The sequence below is a fragment of the Tinamus guttatus genome, unplaced genomic scaffold (assembly GCF_059628265.1).
Source record: "Tinamus guttatus ecotype Peru unplaced genomic scaffold, ASM5962826v1 Tinamus_guttatus_pri_ptg000246l, whole genome shotgun sequence".
Lineage (NCBI taxonomy): Eukaryota > Metazoa > Chordata > Aves > Tinamiformes > Tinamidae > Tinamus > Tinamus guttatus.
In genome coordinates this window covers 168829-194222 of record NW_028288780.1, presented here as the reverse complement: position 1 = coordinate 194222, position 25394 = coordinate 168829, and the positions used below count along the sequence as shown (strand labels likewise).

The 25394-nt window shown below is 42.8% G+C and overlaps 1 protein-coding gene across 1 annotated transcript in view; it reads right to left on the bottom strand.

The window, feature by feature from the left end:
• JMJD1C (jumonji domain containing 1C) overlaps window positions 1–25394 on the bottom strand; it is a 147640-nt gene that overhangs the window by 79915 nt on the left and 42331 nt on the right. Inside the window, exon 2 of the mRNA XM_088526319.1 lies at window positions 21604–21768. Within this exon, the coding sequence (XP_088382445.1) occupies window positions 21604–21768 (165 nt within the window). The remainder of the gene's footprint in view (window positions 1–21603; window positions 21769–25394) is intronic.

Here is a 25394-nt window from a genome sequence, read left to right as displayed (position 1 = left end):
AAAACAGCGATATCACAGGAGGGGAAAAGGGAAGAAAGGAATTGCCAAGCCAGCCAGCAAAGCAGCGGTAATGAATTTCTGATGCTATTAGGAGGAAGGAAAGAAACTTGACAAGGCTCAGAAACGTGACTTTGTGTGTTAGCCGATCCTGCTGATCACTGCCTGTGCCGAGGAGCCCGGGTTGGTGCCGAGGGCTCCGTTCCCATGCAGGGCACAAGAGGGCACACCTGGGAACAAGCCTTGGAAAAGGCATGTCAAAATGGCACAGCTAATCCCTCTCTGGCCGCACACAGAGCTCCCTAAACCACAGCAAAGGATGGCTGGCGGGGAGGGGAGAACAACTACAAAAAGCAGAAACCTTAAAGGAAAAAAGCCTTTCCTAAAGGAGGTAGCTGACAGCAGCTTGTCTAGGTGGTATGAAACGGCAGAAAGAGCTTCTGACTGCTTCTGTTCCTCCCTCTCTTTATCACATGAGCAGAGGCTCTGGGTCAGGCCGCGTCCCCACATGGTTTCAGGGCTGCCCACCCCTGACAACACGCGGCTTTCCTGGGCCAGCGCGCGTATTCAACTCCACAGCCCACTCCGCGACTCGGCCCAGCTGCTCACCGAACACAGCTATGTTTTCTACCACCCTGGTTTGATTGTCTGTGCCAATGGCAACGTGGCAATCACTCTATTATTCACTCCAGGGAATATTATTAGTCTATTATTCACTTTCGTTGCCTCTATCCCTGCTTGTCACCCATTTGCCTGGGCACCCAGTGGTCCCTGCACTTCAAGACCGCCCTTCTCAACGTGCCGGCCCTCAACGTGGGCCCTGCTGAACAAGCCCGCGCGCACCTCAACAATTTAACCACTTTCAGAAGGCTGGTAGTACTCCACTAGCAAAGCAGGTTAAAAAAGGCAGTCAACGCGTTGCTGAATGACAGGCTTCAGTCAGGCTTACATCAACGTAGATAACAGGATAAATGAAATTCTTAAGTTTTACCAAATTCCCAGTTCAGAAAACATGAAATTAAAAACAATGTTATTCTAGATTAACAGCTGATCTACCAGAACATTATGTTTCTATAGCACTTGACACAGCCAACAGTCATATGGAATCAGTGCATGGCTTGAAAGATGGGTACAAACTAAAATAAATTATTGATGAAGGATTAGAAGAAAACATTAGAAATACAAAGGTTATAGGGAGAGGAAGTATCAAAATATATTACTATAAAAATGTTAGACCAATTGCGGTCTTAAAGAGAAATTCTGCAAGCATATGATTACTCTCAGATTATCACAAATTCCCTACTATGAGGAAAAAAAATATCCCTTTTCTAGTTTCATTATTTTGCATTTCATAAAACCATTTTCATGTCAATGAAAATGACCTTCACCTTCTGCACAAACCACAAAGAGCCTTGTGAATCACTATCTTGGGCGACCTTCACATGGAAATATTTTGTGAGGCTCTTCAAAAGGATGTTTGCCAATAAAGCACAACTTGCAAAAATGCACACAAGAGCAAGGGGGAGAGAGAAATTTGATACTATTTTCAAGATCATACAAGATACATTTACACTTCACCTGAGGAAGAGAAAATCCTTTAAATGTCTCTTGGAAATTTAAAGACATTTATATGAACCTAGATCGTATACTGAATAGCAGCAACATCCCATTAAGAAAAAAAAAAAGGAAGTTTCTTTCTTACAGAAGTGTTCTTTATTATATTGGTTTAATCAATCTGAATTCAAATTCCTTTGAACATGGCATTATTTATATGAATTTTATATAAAGGATTAAAAAGAAGGGTTTTTTCCCCAAGTTCAACAAAAATGCAGTAAAAAATGCTCCAAATACATGATTTTTTTACAACAATCACAAACAGCTTGCACATGTCTGCAGGACAGTGAACAGAGGTGATATAAATGAAGGACTATATTTCAGCAGTAGAATTATGAACAGAAAGATTAACAACAGCCTTCTATAATTCAAAACAAGTGTTTGAAATCATAGCACAATTGGATTTTCCAAGCATAACTATTCTGAATGATTCACATACTTGAAGCATTTTTAATGCAAAGTAATCAAAACATACTGCAAGGAATTTCATGTTGATTTAAGATAGAACTTAATCAACTATATATCTCATGTTACATTTACCAAATTAGATTTCATACAGTGTTGTCTGCCATATCCCATCACCGTGGCTGGTAGAACTCTACAGAAGTCTTATTTTTTATTTGTCTTTTCTCCATTCTAGCTATTTCATAATGGCTGATTTAAGAATACTTTCTAGGTTTCTGGAATAAACATATTCTGAGCAACATCCTGTGCTAGTCCCAGAATATGAGGCAGAAAACAGAAGAAAGATATATCTTCTATATCATGTAAACGCGCCGACACTGGCATCATTTCATGATGTATGCAACTTAAATCAATACGTCTCTCGGTTAAAAGTAAAAACAAAACAAACACCAAAAAAACAACCAGAAAAAATCTGAAGTTCAAGAATACAGGAATGAAAACTCATTCACAGGAAAACACAGTATTTTCCATTTTTGTCAATGGCTGCCACCCGAATAATGTCTTTAACAGCTTTCTCAGTGAGGTCCTAAACTCAGATTGGAAGCAGGTATTAGAGGAGCTTCACGCCATGGGAGTATACTTACCCCACGGGGTCACTGCTACAATCTGAACTTCTGTTTCGCGTGCCTACCAGATTCACTGAACCTAAGAGTGGTAGGCACACGGGCCTGTCTAGGACGAGATGAAATCCCTGACTCCAAATAAAATTCTGCCTTCTAAAACAAAACCAAAGTTAGATTTCAAGATCTCCTTGAGCTTCAAAAGGTTAATACCAAGCACTGCTGCTGCCCAGAGGCCAGCAGCTACATTCCTCCAGGTAAGAGAGAAACCAATAATGCTGGCAAGTTGCCGCAAACACAAATTCCAGAAGACCTTGCTCAAGAACAACCTACCTCGACGCCACCTTTTAGGGAGCCTGAAAACCTGTGCTGCAAGGAAACCGCAGAAGCTGGAACAGTTTTTAAGCAGGAGACTGCTCAGACCAGTCCTTAGAAGACTGAGATGAAAGACTACGTAAACGAGTTTCACAATGCTTTGCTAGGCAAGAGCTGGCGCTCAGGCTCCCAGCTTTTATTTTTAGCGCCCATCGGCAGTAGGCTCTACAGACAGCCCACCGTGTGCCCGTGCCAGCAGGCCGCTCCTGCCGCGCAGGGGCAGGAATCGCCTGCTGCTCCCTTCAGCTGCCCCAAGGTTTTCCCAGGATGTCTGTATGGAACTGGGAACCTGACAGGCACCTTGTTATTCACAGACTTGTACAGAACAGAGGTAGCACCAACCTGGATTAATGCTTAATTAATTACATGTTTATGCTTCCCAGAAAATTCTAGACTTATCATTTGAGCTAAGTAGATAGATTTTAAATTTTAAGTTTGTACAAGGTGTCACAGATACATTAGGCACATTTGTTCTTACATAAAAGCATGCAAGTTCAATATACATGGAATAGCTAGGCAGAGTAAGGATAGCTTTGCATCTTTAAACGTGTGCTTCACTACCTTGAAATAAGATACTTATCATATTAGAGGGATTTTTCCCCCTTAGAAACATGAGGGGTTTTTTTTGTATTTGAAATAACTGCACTATTCTGTTTTCATTTATTTATTAGGAGCAAAAGAATACAGTTCTGTGCTGCAGATGCATGCCATCCTGCAGACTAACCACCAGAGAAGGCACTAAGATGACTCACAGTGCCCTCAAATAACCTCGAGCCTGCTCTGCTGAGAGCTGCAGCCGCACACGCTAGGTGCTGACTCAAACAGATGCAATATGCATGGCTTCCTTCTCGCATAGAAGCTCGCTGCCTTCTCTGGGCCATTAAATGTGATTCATATGCATCACATTGCCAAAATCAAAAGAACAGATCAACACTAGCAGACAGATTCTACGTCTGCTCCCCTTTGAATATAACATGCAAATATCCTCTAATATAATTCTGCATATAGCAACTTGCCTTTCAACCTCAGTAAGCATGTTCCAAATTTACCACCTTCAGTTTGTCAAAACACACATCCGTTTTGACCATTTAAGCGTCCAAAAGAAACATTGCAGAGATGCCTGACACCAAAGTAGGGTAAACAGATGTTAATGTTTTGCATCAACTGCTTATTACCAGCAGGCTGCGGTGAACGTGCCGGCATGAGAAGCAGGGGCACATCCCTGCCCAGAGAGCGCCTTGCGGCGTTGCAGAAGCCCGAGGGGCCCCGTGCCTCTGGCAGAAAGGCAGAGCGGCCAAGAGCGCGAGCGACGTCGGGGCACGGCGCTAGGCACTCCAAGCCACCCCAGGGCAGGCAGAGAGCAGGCAGGCTCGGCTAATAATCCTGTGAACAGCCTCTCCGCACAGGCAGGATGTGGTGTACAATAAACACCAGTACCATCTCCACTGGCCTACAGCGCTGGAAGCAAGGCATGAAGAATGTAGTAGCTTCCTTCCCTCAGTGCTGCCCCTCGGTAGCTGCTCCATGCATGCAGATTGCTTGCTCCACTTCTCAGGAGCACACTGCTGTCTGAGCAGCCGTGCTTAACTGCAATATGTCTCTTCCTTAGAGAAAAAATAAAGCCATAAAATGAAGTGTCTCTATCCTATTTTTTTTATATGATGAATTAGTCCCTTCCTGCAGTAGAAAGCAGAGGACAGAAGGGAGATTCCATGTTGCTACCCAGAATGTGAAGGTTTCATTAGCTAGCAAGCTCTTGCATGTCAACTCTCAGTGACATATGCGGCCTCTTCTTTTGCTGAAGCAATAAATAACTGGGGCAGAAAGAATATTTTTAGATTGGTATTAGAGTGAAGAACAGCAAATAATTAAAATTACATGTAACTACAGCAATTCTCTAGCGATTTCTCAGATGTATACTGTAATCAGTGAATAAATTTGGAACCAATTTACCCACCACCACCACAAAAAAACAAAAACCACCATGAAAGGATGATGTGAGCTGCATGACCAGTACATATAGGTCTTTAGTAATACATGGGTAGATAAACAGAAAAATATCCATGCATTTAGTTATATATTTGTGTGTATATATTTTTATCCTCTTCCCCTTAATTCACTATAAATTCAAAATGTGGAACGCCATCATGCTATTTCAAAACTCACCTTATCAACTCTTTTCTTGCCCTTTTCTTCTACAAATAATAAGAATTTTGTCAAATTAAGACCATCAGCATCAGCTCTAATACCAGTTTGAAGAGCTTTTGCCATTTCACGCGCCCAGAGGAGCTACGGAAGCAGGCCGGGCGCCGAGGCGGCACCCTTGCCAACGACCCTGGGACCGCGCGCGCACTGCACCGTGCGAGCGGCGCAGGCTGGCGGGGGCTGCGCACGGCCTGTGCAGTAACGGGCACGGCTAGCCCTGTGCAGGGACTACAGGAACATGGTATCATGCTCCGAGCAAGCGGCTATGGAGAGTTAACTGCACAAACAGAAATCTTGTCCTTAGGCGAGCACGAAGGCCGCGCACACGAGCGGCTCCTCGCTAACAGCGCTGTGGTGCACAGAAACGGGAAGCTGCAGCTCCAGTGTCCCCAGCCTGACCCCCGCTACCGACATCCCTTCTCTTACACAGACATAAAAGGAGCCCAAGCACCCTGGAGCACGAGGTAAACACCAGCACCATGAAGTGATAGCTGTACAGCACTAAAGGGATGAAGGCTCCAGGACACCGAAGAAATGCCAAATGGCTCTCAGGCTTTGCAAGGAAAATGAGAGGGGTAACAAATGGCACAGGGCAGCCATAGTCACAGCTCTAGGCCTGAGAAACGGACCTCCAGTAACACATAAGAAAGGTGCTGAAGCCCCTTACTCAGCTGTGACTGGATGAGGAAACAACTGGGACTGAAAAAGCTCTAGTATCTCCGAGGTGGTGAAGACAGCCTTCCTGTAGCCAGCAGGCTTGTGGAAGGAATCCCGCATGGGCAGGGGCAGAACTGAGAGCTGGGCATGAAGAAGCGCGTGGCAGAGACCTGCACCCCTTTGGCATCATGGCCTGCAGTGAGAGATTCCCACGCATCACGGAAAAGATCCAGGGATCCCTAAAGAGAAGAATACATTCTGAAGAAATTATCCTATAGAAACATTGCTCTGCCTGCAACATTGCCACAATAAGTGTTTCTGATGGAAAACTCTAACTTTTTTTTCCTGCCTAGAGTTTTCCTACCCTGACCACGAGGGTGCTGGGACACCAGCAGTCCAGGACTCCATGCAAACAAACTGCTTCCCGTGGGCATGCTGGGGCTCAACACCTCACCTCGACTCAACACAAGGGATGTGCTCCCACCCTTTCCTCAAGAATGGCAAAAATGACAGCACAAAAACAGCACCACAAGGCAGCAAAAGGAAAAACGCTCAGGATTCCCTTCTCTTCTGATCAGCAACCTTCTGTGGCAGCAATAACTCTCCTTTCAAAGGTAAACTGGAGACTACAGTTACCACCAACAGTATGTATCTTGGCAGCTAGGACCTACCTGCTTTGGTGAAGCAGCAGAATAATTTGAACCAACTTCAGTCTCTTCTCCCTGACACGAGAACAGAGTCCCCCGTGGACATCAGTGACCTCCTCCATCAGCTTCCTGCATTTTAAACCAGACTGTATATTCTAACAAGCAGTTGCCTGAAAAAGTCAGGCATGTAGTCATTCTGGCCTCAGGGAGGGAGGGAAAGTGAAGCAACTGCTGGAAACTGATTCTTATATGCTAACAAATTCAATCTAGATAAATTAAAGCAGATACCAAAACAAAAGACAAAAAGCCCCAGAAGGAATGGCAAACAGCACAAGAAGACTTCTGCACTTCCACCCCCTGCAACTCCCCTCACACCCAAGCTATTCCAGCACTCTGCAGACCAATTCCAACTTCAAACTCCTTTCCTGCCAGCAACCTCCCTCTCAAAAACGCCTCTCAGGGAGCTCTAGAAGCTCTAATGCTCCTCGCAGTCTTGCCAAAAAGCAGCAGAGGATTAAACCAGGCACTAGTCAACCCAGAACCAAACAAGAGCCATTTGAGCAGAGCTCTGACGCCTACCTGGTGCAGGCAACACCTCCTTCCCCATAGCAAGGTATAGCCTGCAATGTCCAGACAACCAGCGCATCCTGCAGGCAGAGGCAGACACAAACCCGTCCTCCTTTCCCAGCGAGCAGCCATCCACACCCAGGAGCAGACAAAAAGTTATGTTACAGCCTACAGCCACATACTTGGATGACTGCTTAGATCTTATCGAAGGAGGAACTCAGCCAAGATAAGAGGGGAAAAAGTCCTCATTCTTATTTCTATGCCTAGGAATCCTAAGAAATTACAATAGAATGCACTTTTCATCACTACATTTGAGGAAATAACTTTTTAATAAGAAAATTGTTTCCAGCCTTCATGGTTGGAAGTAGGACCTTGCAAGCAAATCTCTGCGTGTGTGAGTCTGCAGAAGTGTCACACTCTGAGGGGGAAAAAAGGGGATTTTTTTTTTTTAATTTAACAGGCAAATTCCCCTGTTATCCTTAAAGCAGAGCATATTCTTGAAGCAGAGCACTGCCAAGTCTACACCCAAGTGGTTAAAAAATAAAAAATAAATTTAAAAGATCCATCCTTCCTCTACATACAGTAGATTTTTTTTTTTTTTTTGGCTATGGAATTTGATTACTGAATCGCACTCAGGAACTCTGCTTTCCCTCACTCTACAACTGTTCTGCAGTTCCAAACCGGTCCCACCAAGGGTGCCCATCCTGCAAGAAACCCCTGAGCAGGGCCAGGCAAGGCAGAAAAGCCGAAAATAGGGTCGGGTGAGCTGGGTAAGGCCACAGGGGAAAGGAAGGAATGGGGAGGGGAATAAATTAACACTTGCGCATCAAATTTGCCCTTCAGAAGGCTTTATCCATTCTCAACACATATTTTCTCCGAGTCAGGGCACTCCGAGTTCTGAAGACTTCAGCAAGGCTGAGGGCGGCTCTAGTCATTATAATTTGTGGCCTGTCCATACCCATAATCTTACATCTAGGTGTGACACTCAAAAAAAAAAAAAAAGAAAAAAAGAAAGAAAAAAAAAAAAAACACACTTCATTTTCTCATAAATGTTCTTACCTGCATTCATGGTTACCAATATTCTGGATCATGGCAGAATTTCAGGCAGAAAGCAACTGTCTCCTTTGGCTTAATGATTTTTTTTTTCCATAAGAAATTTGATATAAAAAGTTACTTTTTTTAATTTTGCTTTTTTTTATTAGTCAACATGTTTTTGCTGGCCAACTTACTAACAATATTCAGAATTTTTTGTGTTTTATAAATCTTACGGCAACTTTTCTGTTTATTCCTATCTTCATCTTTCATTTACAAAAATGAACAGATCTCTCAGTTCATTTCAAAAGACTAAATCCTTAAAGGCAATTACCAAAAATCTGGATTCAATCACATAGTAAAACTGAACTGAAACACTAAGAGACAAGATGTAGATAGCACCTGAAACTCACAAATGCCATACAATACATATGCTAAGACCCAGGTTACAATCAGTAAAAAAAATTCTTAAAAATATAATACAGTAAAATAATTCCAACTCTCTCATTTATAGTCTTCTTGTATCTGAAATAACCATAGCTAAACAGCCCAGTATTTTTTCTTTATATTAAACATTATTAAACTATTTAGCTGGATCAAAAAAGTGACACATTTTAAATATTTATATTGAAACATATATTAAAATCCCATGAAAATATAAAAGGAAGTGTCAAGAATCCTATAAAAACAAGCAGAGGGGGAAAAATAATGTCAAGATGTCTTTTCTGCTATCCAAAATTTGCTAAAAATAATAACCAAAGACCTAGTAGAGAGGTTATCTAGAAAGCAAAAGGAGACGCTAGAGGCTGCCATCAGCTGGAGCGTTCTCATTCTCTTGACAGCTGAGGGTTTTCTACATAATATTACAAAAAGGCAGATGGCCATAGGACGAGTCCAATGCCATCCAATGGAGCTAACCTTTGTCCGGCCATACGGAGCAGCCGCAGGGTCTGCTTTCCTTTGTACTCTGTAGGAGTATTTGTAAAGCATAAACAGACTGCGCTGGTCATTTTCCCTGCTTCGAAAAGAACTGGGGTTTAGATATTCAGAGGAAAGTTTAAAAGGTGCAGTGGTTATTTGAATAATCCAGCACGTAATCTTGTGAGTGCCAGCAATGTCATTTGTATTGAAGGAACTCCAAGTACGTCTCTCATTAGAGGGTTGTGCAACCGCAGCAGCCCAAGATGTTGAAATCAACATTCAATGGCAATGGCAGCAATTTCAGAGTCACCTGCCAAAGTATGATTAATCACAGTTCCCTGGGACTTGGCAGCAATGCAGGAAAAGAGCTGGGTTTAGAAAAACTATACAATTAATTAAGAATGCCATTAAGCCCTGTTATGAGCATAACATGCTCATATAGAATGCATATCACCGTACTTATATGTAGACTGCCAAAATATATACTTTTATATATACATATATACACACATACATTACACATATAATAATAGAAGATCAAAACGGTTAACAAGGTAGCAAAGAAATTAAGTTTTGTGTGAAAAAAAAGCTCTTCTGAGATTACGTATATCTGAAGTAGGCATGAATTGATGCAAATTCATACTAGTAGCAGAGTCACACTTCTAACCGATCACACTTCGGAGGCAGAGAAAATGAAGGAAGACAGACTCACAGCAACTCTGTGGATCCCACACACTGGTCAGGCATCTAAAAGCCACCCCAATCTCTCTGAGTGCAAATAAAAGTCCAACACCTTCTGGTGCTAGAGCAGCGCGAGCCCTGGCTGGGCACCTCCACGGCCGTCGACGGCTCTGCCGCCGACACGAGGGCCCCCTTGATGGCCACAGAGTGCTGGGCTCTCCAGGGGACACCCAACAGAACCACTGCTTGCTACAAACCAACCCTGACTCCAGCCCAAAACAACCTTCTTCACAGAAGTGTCTTAGGAACAAGTAGGGAAATGGGTGTAAAGCGCCAAGTGCTTAATTAATGAATTCATCACACACAGTGATCCCATTCTAGCTTTGTTTACGACATGATACAGTTCCAAGACGCTTCCCTGCATTAACATCCTCTTCAGCAAATTTCCCAAAATATGCTTCAATCTCACTGCATGAATTTCACCCTCCATCTTAGAGACAACTCTGCATAGCTCCGCTTGCCATCCCTGACAGTAAAGGATCAACAGCAAATTCTGGAGGAGCCCTCAACTCAGCTTGTAAATGCTTCTTGTTCCAACAGTAAAACGTGATTGATCAGTTCTGTCCGAAGCAACCCGTGGTAGCATGCACTCTGAGAGCTGGAAGGACCGTGCAGTGTTGGGGATTAAATCTACCAGCAACATGCCTCAAAATTCAGTAAGGATCCAACTCTGCCTTCACAGAGGTACCTCTGTAAACAGAATGTGTACACGAGCACATCTGCATCTGTACACATGTGTACATGAAGATATCTTCACGGTTTCATGTTCAATCCTCTTCTACAGAGGTTGATTCATAAAAGGGAGTTATGTATTCATGCATCCTTCATTCAATCATCCATTCAAAACATCCTTTTTGCAAGCAATATATCCTGACATTCCTGAAATACTTTAGATACTCAAAATACAAAAGCTGGCTTTAAATTTAAATTAACTTAAAAATTTTCAATTAATTTTCATTTACAAATCAATACTAAAAGTGTAAGTTTAACATAGTAAAAGAATGGCCAGCAAGAACATACCTCAACAAACAGAAATACTGGAAATAAAACCAACAGGCTTTTGCATGGTAACCAGGTCGTACTTGATCACTGGTTTAAATAAATGCAGACTATTCCAGGCAAATATGCCAAAATGCACGAAAGCCCTATTCTCTACAAAGCTGGTTACAAACAAGTTGATATGAAAGACTGTATAAAGCACAAATGAATTTTGGTTGTATTCATATTAAAATATAGCTTTATCATTTTACTTTCAAAATAGCTACATTCATCACCCAACTCCAAGAAGCACTATTTCACTCATTTCAGGATTCAGCTAAATATTACAGTAATCCCAACTGCAGCCATTGAGTCAGCCCTACAAAAAAAGTATTTTGTGCTCATTGTGATGATACTAATATAGTTTGTAGCAATTCAACATATGGATTTACAAACCATAACAAGGAACTTGAATAAGAATTTTTCAAAGGCATCTCAAAAAGCTTCCCTGAGCAGAAGTATAATTCTGCATTATTTATTACAAGAAATAAGGTACTTACCCTACATCTTAGTCTCAAAACTGAAAGGAGGTTTCAAATTAAAATATTTGGTTGAAAAATTCTCAGAATAATGTATGATAAAGTTATTTTTTCCTTAAACAGTTCTTTAAAAAACTAAATAGCAAAGCTTCATGCAGGTTTCTGATAACTGCTTAACTAACGTACCAAGACTTTTTCATAAAGCAATCAAAATGGAACAGAGAAGCAGCTAATGAAAAACCAAAAACCTTAATAAAACACTTTACACCCATGACTGGTGTAAAACCTATGACAGTCAGTGGACAAAAAATAAACACTGTATCGTTAATTGCGTTAATAATTCATCTCTCCGTAAATAAGAAGTCAGACGTACTCCAGGTCAGTAGAGGTCAGCCGTGTTTCTCTAGTAAAACATTAATCACTGCTAAAGGATATTATCTGCAATTGAAGATCCATTCCCTAGAAAAACCATCAGAACTTAAGGTTAGCGGACTACTTTGCTTGCAAAGTCAGTTAAATGCATACTTTTCTGGGATTATTTTGGCTCCTAAATATGTAGGTAGCTCCAGATTTACATCTTAGTGTTACCTTGATTAAATTTGTGATATTAAAGATACCATTCCAAGTATTATATTTTAAACCTGTAATGCAGGCTTAAAAAAATAAAGTATTATAATACTACTCATGAAGCAACCCTCATGCTTCACAGCAAAACAAAAAGGTGAGTTTCACTGTATGTCATTTCTACCTTTATGTGGATACTCCATGCAACTCAAGGTAGAAAGGAAGATTATTGCAAATGCTGGTAAAACCACAGATACAACAAAGTGGTTACTCCTCAACAAGCAGCGAGCTTCCAAAAAATGAGATTGGTTCACTGTTCCTCATATTTTCTTTAAGGCTGCCATCAACCTTACATGACATATGTTGTAGAACAAAACAAAACAGCAAACAAAACACACATCACCTTTTAAATTTCCTTTTTCTTTTAGGAAGTCATTGAAAGTGTATTTGCCATTTCTAGCCCTAGACTTGACTTGCTAACAACTCCCAGTCTGCTCCTGGACTTTTTTCCTGTGCTCAGTTTTCTCCAGAAGCGAACATAACATTTTTATTTTTGAAATGTATCGAGTACATCATCAGATATTTTCTAGAACAACATGAGCAGTAAATGAGGTTGCTGTGGAAACTTTTGTGCTCTGCAAGAAACTGGCACATATGATGAAAAAGCAAGGAGCTGTTCATGATAAATGCATCACATAGAACTCATTTATAATGTTTTAACATCAGTGACAAAGGAGAAACAAAAAAGACTACTTTTTGCTGCAAATACCTGGTTTAATCTGTTTTACAGTAACTGAAGTCCTGGAGCACCTGCCAGTGAAAGAAGTTTCTATAAATGGAAACTACCTATTGATCAATGCTATGCAAGTGCAATGCTTAACAGTGGTAAATAGCAGCAATTCATTCTCACTTGTATCTCTGCTTAGTTCACAGAAGTGCAGTATAACTGTAACCTATTACCACAACATATTTTTGCATAGTGGCGGAGAGCCAGAGCGTGTGTGTGCACATGGGTGCACACGCCAGAGCACAGAGCTTGCTGATCCAGCTGAAATGGTGCCTTTTTTTTTTTTTTCTCCTTGTATGAGGTTAAATTCCTGTCAAACCATAACAGATGGAGCCAAAAGGGAGCTATTCACCTGTTTGCAAACAGAAACCATTTACAAGTTACTACCATGGCAAACTCTGGGCTGCCACGGGGAAGTTTCTTCCAAGCTGTGTCACAATATATGAGGCAAACAATCTCTGTCCCTCCCGACAACCCACTTACAGACACAAGTAACACGTCCAACCCACGAAGTACTCCACAAAGTATAGAAACTTCTCCAACTTGAACTTCCTTCTTGTCTCAAGCATTAACACCCCCAAAGCTCAGAGGACTAAAATCTTCTTCTCTGCTTCGCTCTTAGCGCTATCAATTCTCCTTCCAAGTCCAACATCACAAACGTTCCCCACCATTGACTCTCCAAACTGCTGAAGGAAAATACTCAGTTATGAGATCTGTTACTCCGGTCGTAGAAAGCAGCAGAAGTGCTAGAAGAAACCCCCGTAAACAAAGAGAATACTTTTGTTTCACTAGGACCTGTTCTGTGGGCTTGAGAGAAGCTAAAATATGGCCAGAGAAAATCATAACATGACAGAAGTGCTCTTATGCAAAATCACTCCAGAGACAAGGAGACCCTAGGGGAAACTGTTGTCTTGCTTAGCTGCCAATAACCAAAATTCAGGTGCAGGTGAAGGATTTGCTCTCATTCTAAGCTTCCTTTAAACTCCTGATCACAAACGCACAACTTCCATCCTAGCCTGATATATAGGGCCTAAACGACTGTGCGATTTCACCTAGGCACAACCAACTCTTCACGCAAGCTTCCGTGTCTCCGCCACAGCAGAACACATCCCATTCCCATATGGCCAAGCTTACCTAGATAGTAATTTGCAAAAAGCAAAAACACTTTTCCAGAAAAACTTCATGGATATACCAAGCCTTTGTACAGGAGCACATCATGGGATTCACAAGAGAATCCAGAAGAAGCAACTAGAGTTCTGAGAAATGAGAACTAGAAACTCATGAAACTCATTTGCCCTCCTTAACTTGTCTTATTCAAGCCAGCATGGAGAGAGCAGTGCTTCAGCGCTGCACAACTGACACATCATTAATGTGCAGAAGTGACAGTAGAGATCATAACAGCGGGTGGCTTTAGAAATTAGCTGCCAAGAGAATATGACGGGTGCAAAGCCCAGCAGCTCCTCCCCGCCACAAGAACTCCCCCAGGTAGGTGCTTGTGGATGGGCTTTGTGGATGGGCTTTGCTGGCCCTGCCCAGCAACCACTCCCCTAGCAGCAGCCAGTGCAGCGGCTGCCTCTCACACACCCACTCAGAAGCTACAGCCCAGGTTTCAAAAATAGATCAAATATTTATTTTTAATATACGTCGATTTAAAGACACATATACATATCTATATAGCACATTTGTATTATGTGTACATTTTAATTGATATGAGTATCAATAGAATCTGAGCAATCGGATGGATGGAGATGAACAAAAGGCACTGACAAGGCCAAATCTAGTAATTCCTCCCAAAGCTAGGCTTTGGGAGTTGAATTTCCAAGATCCTGTGCTGAAACAACCAACAGCATCCACATGCCTACCTTCTGCTCATCACTTATTGTGCTTCCAAAACTTAGCTGACCATGCTAGTTCATCAAGGAAGTTCATATGATATGGAAAGCTACAGAGTAATCTGTTTTCTCTGCATCAATGAAGAATATCTATTATAAGCACTATGAAAATCAAATACCTTAAGACTTCCCAGTCCAGTCCAGCAGATTCAGCACAACTCCGCTTCTGATGAAACTGTGGAATAGGTCTACACTGAGGCCAGAAGTGTAAATGCAGCTCAGATCTACCTTGACTAAATTTAAACTAGCTGCTTTGGGTAAAAAGAGGAGTCTAACCATGACAGTGCAGGATTCAGCACCAGTTACAAAAATCCAAGTGTAAGCAATTATCCTAGCACAGAACTTGCTGCCACTGTGGCTGCCATGCTACTGCTACCCAAGCGGGTTAGCCCTAGGGGCAACCTCAAGAAACAGTGTTCATATCTTTTATCCAAATACATCCAAATTACCACTGGCCTCTACCTTGCTGCTACCTGTCTTCTGAACTGTTGCAAGTGGCACCACCACATCCACGCGGGACTTCTCCCTAACACTGCACTTAAAGGATGCTAAACAGGATCGAGTTACTTATCCTGTGCAATTCTTGGAGAACAAGGAAAAGTGCCTTACCAGCAAGAAAGAATCTGATATCCTGAGACCTTCAGGATGCTGTGACACACTGAAGAGGCTTTCTCTAGAGGATCTGCCAAAATAGCAACTACCAGGCACACAAATCAAATACTTGTGCTACTGTTATTTTAAAATGAAAGTCTGAAACATACTCCATTTTATTTGGAATTCTGGCAACAATAATTGCACAGGTTACTCCTATAAAAGAAGCTGACATTAAAAAAAATGTAGATATATCTTCCTTGTTTAGAAATGTAAGTCAAAAAGAAAAAAGTAAAGTCGCTGTCCACTTCATCACTCTTTCCAAAAGGGAAAGCAACAGGACAACACACACATTTCACAAGGGAGCATTTGAGGAGAGAGATTTCTGTTTATTGCTATCCACCCGGGGCAGAGATGGCCTCTGCTTCGAAGGCCAGGCTCTGAGCAAAGCAGTGACTCCGGGCAGCAGGAGGTTTCGAGAGCGAGTGCCAAAGTACACAGGCGGGAGGCAGTACTGCGAGACTGTTACGTTCGCTGGGAAGATTCGAGTAGCATACTCTCCAGCAAAGTAATCTTTGAACCACCTCCCACTGCTGTTCCTGCATGGTACTGTCTTTCACAATGCACCAGAATCAGGTCATTTATGCTCTGCTGAATCAGCAACTTAATTTCCCTCTTCCCCAAGATCTAAACTGCCTTGTATCTTTCCCAAGGAGCTGACAGTCTCCAAGCATTTTCTCCTCCACTGTATGCATCTTATCACGACCCCAATTTAGCAAGGTGTACAAACTCTGGAGCTCAGATTTAAGGAAAGAAAAGGCTGAAAAAAACCCACATATTAGTTTTTGATCAGTTTTCCCAGGAGCAAAATTTATTCCCCTCAAATCTGAAACATCTTCAACACTCAAATGTTTTAGTGACTCTGGAGACAGAGATTTTTCTCTGTCTTGCTTTCTAAATACCTAGTAACTCTGTTCTATTATTTTATTGGCTAGAATATTTTCAGTGTCTGCAGCATCTGGTGGTGCATACCTTGATTTTTCAATTTGCAGAGGGTATTGGGACGAAGGAGAATAGGCTCTGGTGGAAAAATTGAACAGACAGTGACGGGTAAGCAGCAAGTTAACATTTGAAATAGCAAGGCCACTGCTGTACGAAGGACACGGGGGAAGAGCTGTGTACTGTCCCATAACAGCAAGGAAGGGAGCTGGGAAGTCTTGAAGGGGCAGGGCTGTCTCACTTCACTAAAACCTGCAAACAATACCAAACTTGCTAAAGAATGATGCACTTGCAAAACTTCCTCAAGAATCAAAACTTGCCTCGCCGTGGTGCAAAGAGCAGATGATCTTAGGGAACTCGCCTGAAGGTTCTGGAAACATCCCCCGATACGGATGACCACAGCACAGCTACGCCTTCCTCCTCACCCAACACAGATGCGCTGAGCGGGAATTGGGAACAGTGGCTGGAACGCGAGCTCCCTCCCTCCCCTCACCCAGGCCACACGGCTACAGCGACTCTGCAAGGCTGAGAAGCCCCTGCACACCCAGGGAGAAGCAACGTGCCAGATTTTGAGGAAGCGTGAAGAAAGCTCTAGCCTTCTACCGGGATAAGCGGCATAACACACTCCGTTCAGCTGCACTAACTACTAATTACTGAATGGTAAGTCGATCCCCTATAACAATCACGCCAGTTAATGGTGGATGTTGGCATCACAAAGATCTAATGAGGAGACCACCTCCTCATTCGTATGGGACCTCCACCTTCTCATTAGTATGAGGATCAGTCTAAAGATACCCATCTCGCAGGGGCAGCAGCACTATCCACTGGAAATCAACTCCATCCCAGTAGAAGGGAGTTACTCACTGCCAGTGAAGGCTGAGTCTTCGTCCTGGCTGAAGCCTGTCTACTGCCCAATTCTTGACCGGCGCTGGATAGAATCCCTGCAAAGATTCTTCTCAAACCACTAGTTTAGCAATGACTTCACTTATTCCAAGAAAAAAAGACACACGCAAACAGACATACACTATTTTTTTTTTTTTGGCAGGGGATGGGGGACAGAGTTGCTTCTGTAGTCATCTTCCTTTAGAAACCAAACATTTTCAGGATCTCCTCAGGTGATCTTGTCTTAACTTTAATGTGTGCAGACTCTCTTCACTAATGTACAAAAGAACAAGCTCTTGCTGTAAGCCAGCACTGAAACTGGGAGTGATACTCAAGTGATCACCGAGGTCATGGGCCATCCTCAGTGTCAGGACAAGTGCTGTAACACTACTGCATAGCTAGTGCAGAACAGCTTCCTTATTCAAACCATTGGAGAATTAGGATGGTTTCTTCTGCTTTATTACACATGAATTCATACTGAATTCACAAGCAAACTCAAAAGGCAGCACTATTTTATTTATTGGTGTAACAGACATATGCTTTACAAAACAAATCCAGAAGAATACACACAGACACCGACCTCTTACGAGTGCGTGTAACTTGCTCCATATCCAGCGCTGCCCTTCCATCTGAAAGAACCATTCCACAATCTATTTGACTCTATCAAATCCTTCTCCCCGAAGGCTTCTACTTGGTGCAAGACTGCCAGACCCTTCCAAAAGAAGCTTCCATAAAATACTTTCTTTCCTGCTCTGTAGCAGTCTCTTTCCTTTCTTGTTTCGGGGACAGAAATTCCTCAAGTGTTTTCCCACTCACTACATTCACTTTCCATTTTCTTTCTAACACTTGCATTGTCCTGGCTCTCCTTTTCCTTAAAGTATAAACTTGCTGTAATCTATCCATCTTGAATTTCTTTTCCCCTAATTGCATTTTCAATTACAATCATACTCCTCTTCCCTTACTTTCTTTCCAAGTTGACAGAGCATGCCCCAGAACTGCTGTATTGAGTTTCTTTTCTATCTGTAGACTTTCATTTCAGCACAATACTGAAGTTTCCAAGCGCCCCATTCCCTCCCCCATAAAAAGTCAATACTCAGTCCACACCTCTCTATGCCTTGAACACAGACTTGATGCTGCTAAAAATAAAAAAGGGCTACTTCAGTTTCCTCAGCAGTGTCCTCTCCTAGTTCTTTTACCTTATATTGCTTTTTCGCATTATTCTATTACTTTTTCTAAGGTGTCTCTGAAGAATTCTCTCCTTACTCCTCTCTTTTCCTCCGTCTATATTTATTACTACATACCTTTATGTGCAATTAGAGGCATAGTAATTAAATTCAAATTGACAGCTCAAGTAGTGTAATATTTGGTCCAAGTTAAAATCTTGGCTACAATTTGTCACCCAGTCCACACACTTTTGTCTCCCTTGTTGACTGCTGAGGAGATACCACCATACTGCTAACCCTTAAGTGTGAACTGTATTTTAGGTATGACTTTATTGCCGATCTCTACCATTCGAATACTCACCTAATACTCTCTGCCACCTCTAATACCTGGACTATTTCTAAAACTAGGAGACTAACTCTCCCTAAAAGAATTTTAGGGCAGCTATATTATCTATTGTTTCAATTGCTTCAAATTTGACTTCTAAGGAACTCAAAGTCAATTTTGCATCATGTATAAAGCACCAATAATTCTCCTAGACCATTATTTTCTCCACTGTACTCTCCTCTTTTTGACTCTTTTACTTCTATCACCCCTTGTTGAGCAAAACAAGGCACTTGCTTACAAGCTCCAAGACGTTCGTTCTATCAGCAACTTTTCTTAATCTCTTAATGGATAAAGACACATCACTCTTCTATTGCCCATTTGTTAAATTTTCAAAATTCACAGTTTAATTTTTCCCTTGGCTACTCTGTTGGCCAAGAAGTTTTCTTTTCCACTGACGCTGGCAAACACACTTTTCCTTAATATCTAGGCCACACACATGCTGACATCACTTGTTTCCTTGTTTATTTGTATTTACTTGCATCTCTTACATAGCCTGTGAACTCTCTAAAACAGGGACAAGTCTTTTTCTTTTATGGTTGTAACATAGCCAACACAGCTGAGCAGGGCTTCAACTCTGAAACGCTGCAATTAAGGGTGTCTGCATTCTTTGGAGCAATTAAATTGCTCTTTTGCAAGTATGCAAAGACTGTGCAAAGAATCTCTCTGTCCCTAGCTCCGGAAGCCCCCTCACATACAGCATCTCAGATTGCCAGTTATACCAGCCTCCACTGTCCAGAGAAATCATCCCACAAGCAGGAAAGTCAACATGACGGCCACATGAAAGGGCAGCAGCACTATATCTCACCTTTTCCATGCACACTCGCAAAGCACACCAGAAACCAGTATCTAGGCCAACATCACCAGAAAGTCACTGATACAACGAAGCAACTGCTGCCAGGACTTTGTGCTCATTTACTATCAAGTGATTTATACTCTTCTCACCATATGGCAAAGTTTTCATCACCACTTCCACTGTCTTCTCATCTTTAGTAAGTTTTGTTCTAAGAAAAGACCTCTTCATAGAGGTCATTCACTTCGCTACAACAGACTGTTGAGATATTCTGGAAACAAAGAGCCAAGTCTTATGCCAAAAGGAATACCTCCTGTTCCCCAAGGCCTTGTGCATTCAGCACAGTGATCCTCACCTTGAGGACAAGATACAGAGCACAATTTTGAGAGGTATCTACAGAAGGACTCTGCTCTAACTCACAAGTCTGTATTCTATATCTGTATTTTCCTTCCAATAGCAATTTCCTGGAATGCAGGTGATTGCAATAGTTTGATTCAGAGAGAACAATTGTTAGCACATTTATAGGCGGGCCAAGCAGAAATGATGAGAGCTTGTCACCCTTACCATGGGGAAACTGTGACCTAACAAGCTATCTGAGCCCCACTTGGAAATATTTTATTTTATTTTGTATAAACACAGGAGCAGGAGGTGATCCTTTGGAAACTTTCTTCCTCTGGCCTATTATTCTGCCCTCATCTCTATTTGCACTAGGCCAGAGCAAGTCTGAAAAAGGTCTTAAGTGAGAAGATGCCCCCGAAACACCACGTCGGACAATGACGTACGCTTATCTCTGCAACAGGACCAGCAGCCAGACTAAAAGACATTCTAGAAATACACTCCTCCTACACTCCTAAGTCCAAGAAGGATCTCTGTATCCTAGATGGTGAAATTTAAGGCATGTAAAACAGTCAAAGTGTATAAATAATTTACACATTTTTTAGAATTTTAGAATATGAGATCTAAAATCAGATTTTACAATATTAATCTCAATCCAAGAGACATAAGTGGTTCTAAAGAGCAAGAAACATGACTCCCTAGAAGTGAAAATTCTTGCTCCGTAACTACTAACAAATACTAATAAGAATGAGAAATTTGCCGAGAGAAAGAGCCAAGCGTATGAAACAGCTTGTGCATCCAGAATGTTAGCTTTACTTAAGCACATTAACATACAAGATGAGTCAAGTGTGAATATTAACGGAAGAGAAAGTAAATCCATCCTACACAATCTATGCATTTCTTGCATCGCTGAGCTTCCTTGGACAGCCTGCTATATGGCCTTCACAATGACGATTCCAAACACCAGAAAACTAATCATGCAATAGCATTTCCCAAGTCCATCAAGTCCCCAGCAACAAGTAGATGAAAGGAATATTTTAACTGAAACGCAGAGAGACAGCTAAAATCTGAAAGGGAAAAAAAATCATCTTTTTTTTTTTTTTTTTTAATCTCATGACTTAATTACAGATGCAAGATTAACATCAAATATACCTAATAGTGCCCCACCTTCATCATTCTAACAAATTTGTTGGAACTCCCCCCTTTTCACCTTCCAGTGTGGGAGCCATCTTCCCCCATGCTCTACAAAGGAAAACATTCAATATAATGTGTTCTTAATGTCTCAGAAGTATTTGGATCTTCTAAATAATTTGGAGTTTGGAGAAGAAAAATCCACATTTAATCTTTGTTAGGTTATATCTTCAGATCTTTAGCAGCCACCAAGTCTGCCTAAATGTCTGTCAGACATGGGTACAATTTCCTAGCAATTCTCTCAGCCGCTTAAATATTTGGGCATCAATCCAGAGACAAAGAGTCACAAGCACCACCTCAATCTAGGTGAGCAACTATGTCACTTGGTTGATATTTGCTCATAAGTTTTGTCATCTTTCTCAACTTTGACCCAAATTCTACGAATGCTCAACCATGTACAAAGAAGGTACCACAGGCTTTGGGGCTTCTTTTCCATCCTAAATTCAATTCTCCATAGAGCAGAAATAAATATTAGCTTACTAGCAGCATGTCAAAGGTGCTTTAGCCATGGAAAGTACTGTTAGTTTTATCAACACCACTGAAAAAAACTAGTTTTGCAGCACTCTGTTTTTGTTTCAGAAATGAAGTGACTATGAACACACTCTATTATTATTTTATAATCATTTTCTTCCCCTCCTTGCCTCATGCTCAACAGTTTCCCCTACCATAGCCAAAATTAAACAGAGTAAAATAGTTTAATAAATGCTATTGCTCAAGTGTCTTACCAATGCAGGCCATTGAATTTGTTTGATCTTTGATCCCTGAGTCTGGCTTGGGTCCTTTCTTTTTGCCCAGACCAGCTGGTACTCCACCAAGAACGTTGCAAAATCTTCATAAACTTTAACCCATTCTCGTTTTTCCCATTCAAGGTCATCAAATTCCACGTATACCTGGTGAAATTTAAAAACAGAAGACAGACACATTATTGCATGTATACACATGCTTGTATCTACATGCGCTATTGAAAGCATATTTTTGAAGTTCAATAAAATTTAGTATTACCCCTTTTGCTTCCATGGCATCGAAATGACATCATTAATCAGTTCCAGCACCATGGAAGAAATTTTTCCTGGCAGCTGAGGAGCACTATGCACTGTGCGTAGCTGTTGCGAGGCAGCTAGGTTTGCTAAAACATTGGCATTAACCCTGGATATCTTAGTGAATGAAAAGCACAACACTAAATAGTTAATATTATCATTCATGAAACACACAGAGCCATTACATATCAGTAAATAATTTTGGGGAATACTTTTCATTCTCAGTCCTAACATTTGTCATAATTAATGCAAAAAGCAAACAAGAAAGGAAAAAAAAAAAAAAAAAAGGGAGCTCCACGGTGGCAGAGGGGGAAGCACTGAGATGGGAGACCCAGAAGGCTGGTTCTGGCCTCCTGAGCCTGCAGTCCCTGCTACTGTGGGTGACCTCGACACAGGCCCCCTTCACATCTCCAAGCCCCACGAGGCTTCTTGTCGTTCCCATGCTCCACAGACGACTCTGCTGGAATCCCAGTTCTTGGATGGGGCAGGCAACAACTTTCCTCCCAGCTAAAGCAACCAGTACCAGCTGGCACCCATTTGGTCTCGTGCCATTGCTGTCCCGCAGTGCATACAGTCCTCGCAGACAGCCTGAGTCGCGTTGGCTAAGCTCAAAGTGCCAAGCCTTTGGTCTCCTCTCGTAAGGGACACGGGAACTTGGAGCCACAGTTCTCTCTGCATTACTTGCAGCAGCAAACTTTTCTGAATGCACTAGGCTTCAAAGTTACCGGATTAAAACCGCGAACAACTGCTCATCACACAGACTGGAGGACAAGGGAAGATGCTTTGTCGCTCCCCCAAATTCCAGCTTGCACCCAAGGACACTTCTGAAACTTGAGTTTCCTCCTCTCTGCTTCCAAGGACTTGAATCATTGTCCCAGAAAGTCTGTTGTCTTTTTAACCTCAGTTAATTTTAGGCCTGCAAAATATTTCCTTGTCTAGACTTTGTCTCACACTCTTTCAAAACATGAACTGTGCAGCACTCCTTCCCCATCCCGCATACATGACTAATTGATACCAACACTCTGCTCACTCCTGTTCAGTATCCCAGTTTTCCCCCAACTATTCTTTTTCTCTCCCGTATTACCTCCACTCTGTTCCTCCATGCTTCCTTCCTTTCTCTATTTGAAAACACCAGTCCAACTGAGAACTGCACTTCCCTCGTCTTATGGCAGCCCATTACCACACTTGCACTTATAATTTGTCCAATAAAACAGAAGAAACAAGTTTCCCTAGCTGCTGCTTCCCCTGCCAAGCTACCCTCAGTCTACGTGGTTGTTCCCCTCCTCAGAACCTCTACAAACCACCCAGTGCTCAGCAGAGGGGCAGCTATCGCTGCTCGCCTGGCTCCGTCTCCCGCCCTCCTCCACGTACTGGCCCTGACCACAGCGCTCGGCTCATCCTCACCAGTCTCACTCTGGCTGGGGAGGGATCTTTTTGCTTCTCATGCCACCTTACTCATCATCCACTTTCTGGCTTGCTCTGAAACTCTGAATTTAATTAAGAGCGTGAACAGGACTGGCACCCTATACGAAGAGATTGCTTTTTGTAATTGGTTAAATAGCAAAATTTAAGGATGAGGTTCACGATGGCACATTCAAAATCATTTTGTAAAATAACCTTTCACCTTTCCCCGTTCTCTTTCTCCTGCCAATTCCCATCAATTGTTCTTGGCTGGTCAATCCCTCTTAAAATAAAAAAATATATATATGGAAAAAAGTTTGACTTAGTCTATAACAGAGTGTAGGAGGTTAAGTGCAAGACTTTGCACAACAGCAAGTTTAAAAATAGAAAGCAAAATGGAATTAAGTTAATAAATGCTTTTGAAAAACACAGTTAAGTCTATCTGGAGTTAACAGCCTAGAAAGTGCCATGCTGAAACATACACTATCTCCTGAAGAGCAGCCAAAGCTTGTGGATAACCGCGGCAGGATCTAACGCTCGTGTGCGAGTTTTGCACCCCAAACATGCTGGGAGGTGGAGCGGGGACGGCAGCGGTGGGTGCTGCAGCCTCTGCGCAGCGAGCGCCCCGGAGGAGCCCTTCCACGCGAGGGGAGGAGCGCGCGCGCCCGCGCCAGCCTGCCCTTGCCCAGGGCCACCACGCTCCTGCCCGCGCGGCGGCGGCGCGCAGCCTTGCTTGGGAATGGCCGCTGCCAGCTCCCGCCGCAGAACGTGCCGCACCAAGGCCGTTAACCAGCTCCTGGCTTCTGCACAGCGCCTCCCGCAAGGGCAGAAGCAGCGTGGGCCAAGCGCCAGGCGCAATCCTTCATCGAGTCGCCTCCCCGCTAGCGCGCGCTTGCTCGGCACAGGGAGCGCAGTGTGATTTTTTCTGAGGTTATAGCAAACCCCCGGGGGAAACAGGCTTCCTCCTTCTCTGGGCACTCGCACACGGCTCAGAGAAACGCAGAATCCCAAGTGCACAATTCAGGAAAGGGAAAAAAAAAGAAAAAAAGGGAAAAGCGATACAGCAACGTGTGCCAGCAAAATAAAATGTGGAGTCAAACTAAGACCCTCTAAGGAGCGCCAAGGCTGAAAATATTTAATCCTTCTGTTGTTGCTCGCTGTACAGTGCTTCCTCAGCGAAACAACAGCTGCCTCCTGAAGAACAAATGTTGATTTTAATGTTTTGGAGCCAAATTTTGCTTCCTTGCCTTGTCAGCAACACAAAGGTTTGTTTTGCCAAAGTGGCTGAGGATACCTCACCACGTACCACCATAGACTTGCACACAAAAAAATTTCCACTGGGAGAATATTATATTCATTATTGGCATTAACACACTAATTCTGTAACTTGCTGCTGCTTTCCAGCAGGAAGTGGCGTAGGCCTCTGTTTTTTTCCAAGTTAAGCAAGACAATAAATTAATTTCCAAATAGAGTCAGCCAAACAACTGCAGCAAAATACTCTTGTTTCAAAGCCAGAACACGACTGTGGTGAAATTTTCACCACGCAACTCCATGACCCATAATTTTCCAGTCACTTCTGCTCCAAAGGAATCCACCCCACAAACCAAATGGGAACCTTTCCAAACTGTCATGAGACAAGCATTGCCCTCCCAGGGGCTGAAGAGCGCAGCCCCCACGTGAGCCGCATCCTCAGGCGCCTCTAGCACTCCCGCCCCGCGGGAGCACCCGGCGGGTTATTCCAGACGGGACACGCGCTCCTGCCCAGCCCAAGGCTGCCTTCAACTGCTGCCTGGCCTGGCAACAGCTCCGGGCAGTATGGCCAGGGGGACCGCTAAAAACAATTACAGAGAAAGTCATCGGTGATAAGACGCAAAAAGTCCTGTCATACAGTTGCTTACCAGGGTTTTAAGAGGGTGAGAGAAAGCAACGACTCGGCCGCCGAGTGAATCTATTTCCCAGAGTACGAGCTCCACTCGAAGCAGGGGAGGGCTGCACGAGAGGCCCCGCACTTAGAGCGCCATGTACTAGAGCCACAGGGAGAGACACCACCCACGGCTGCCCCCTTGACTACACAGGGT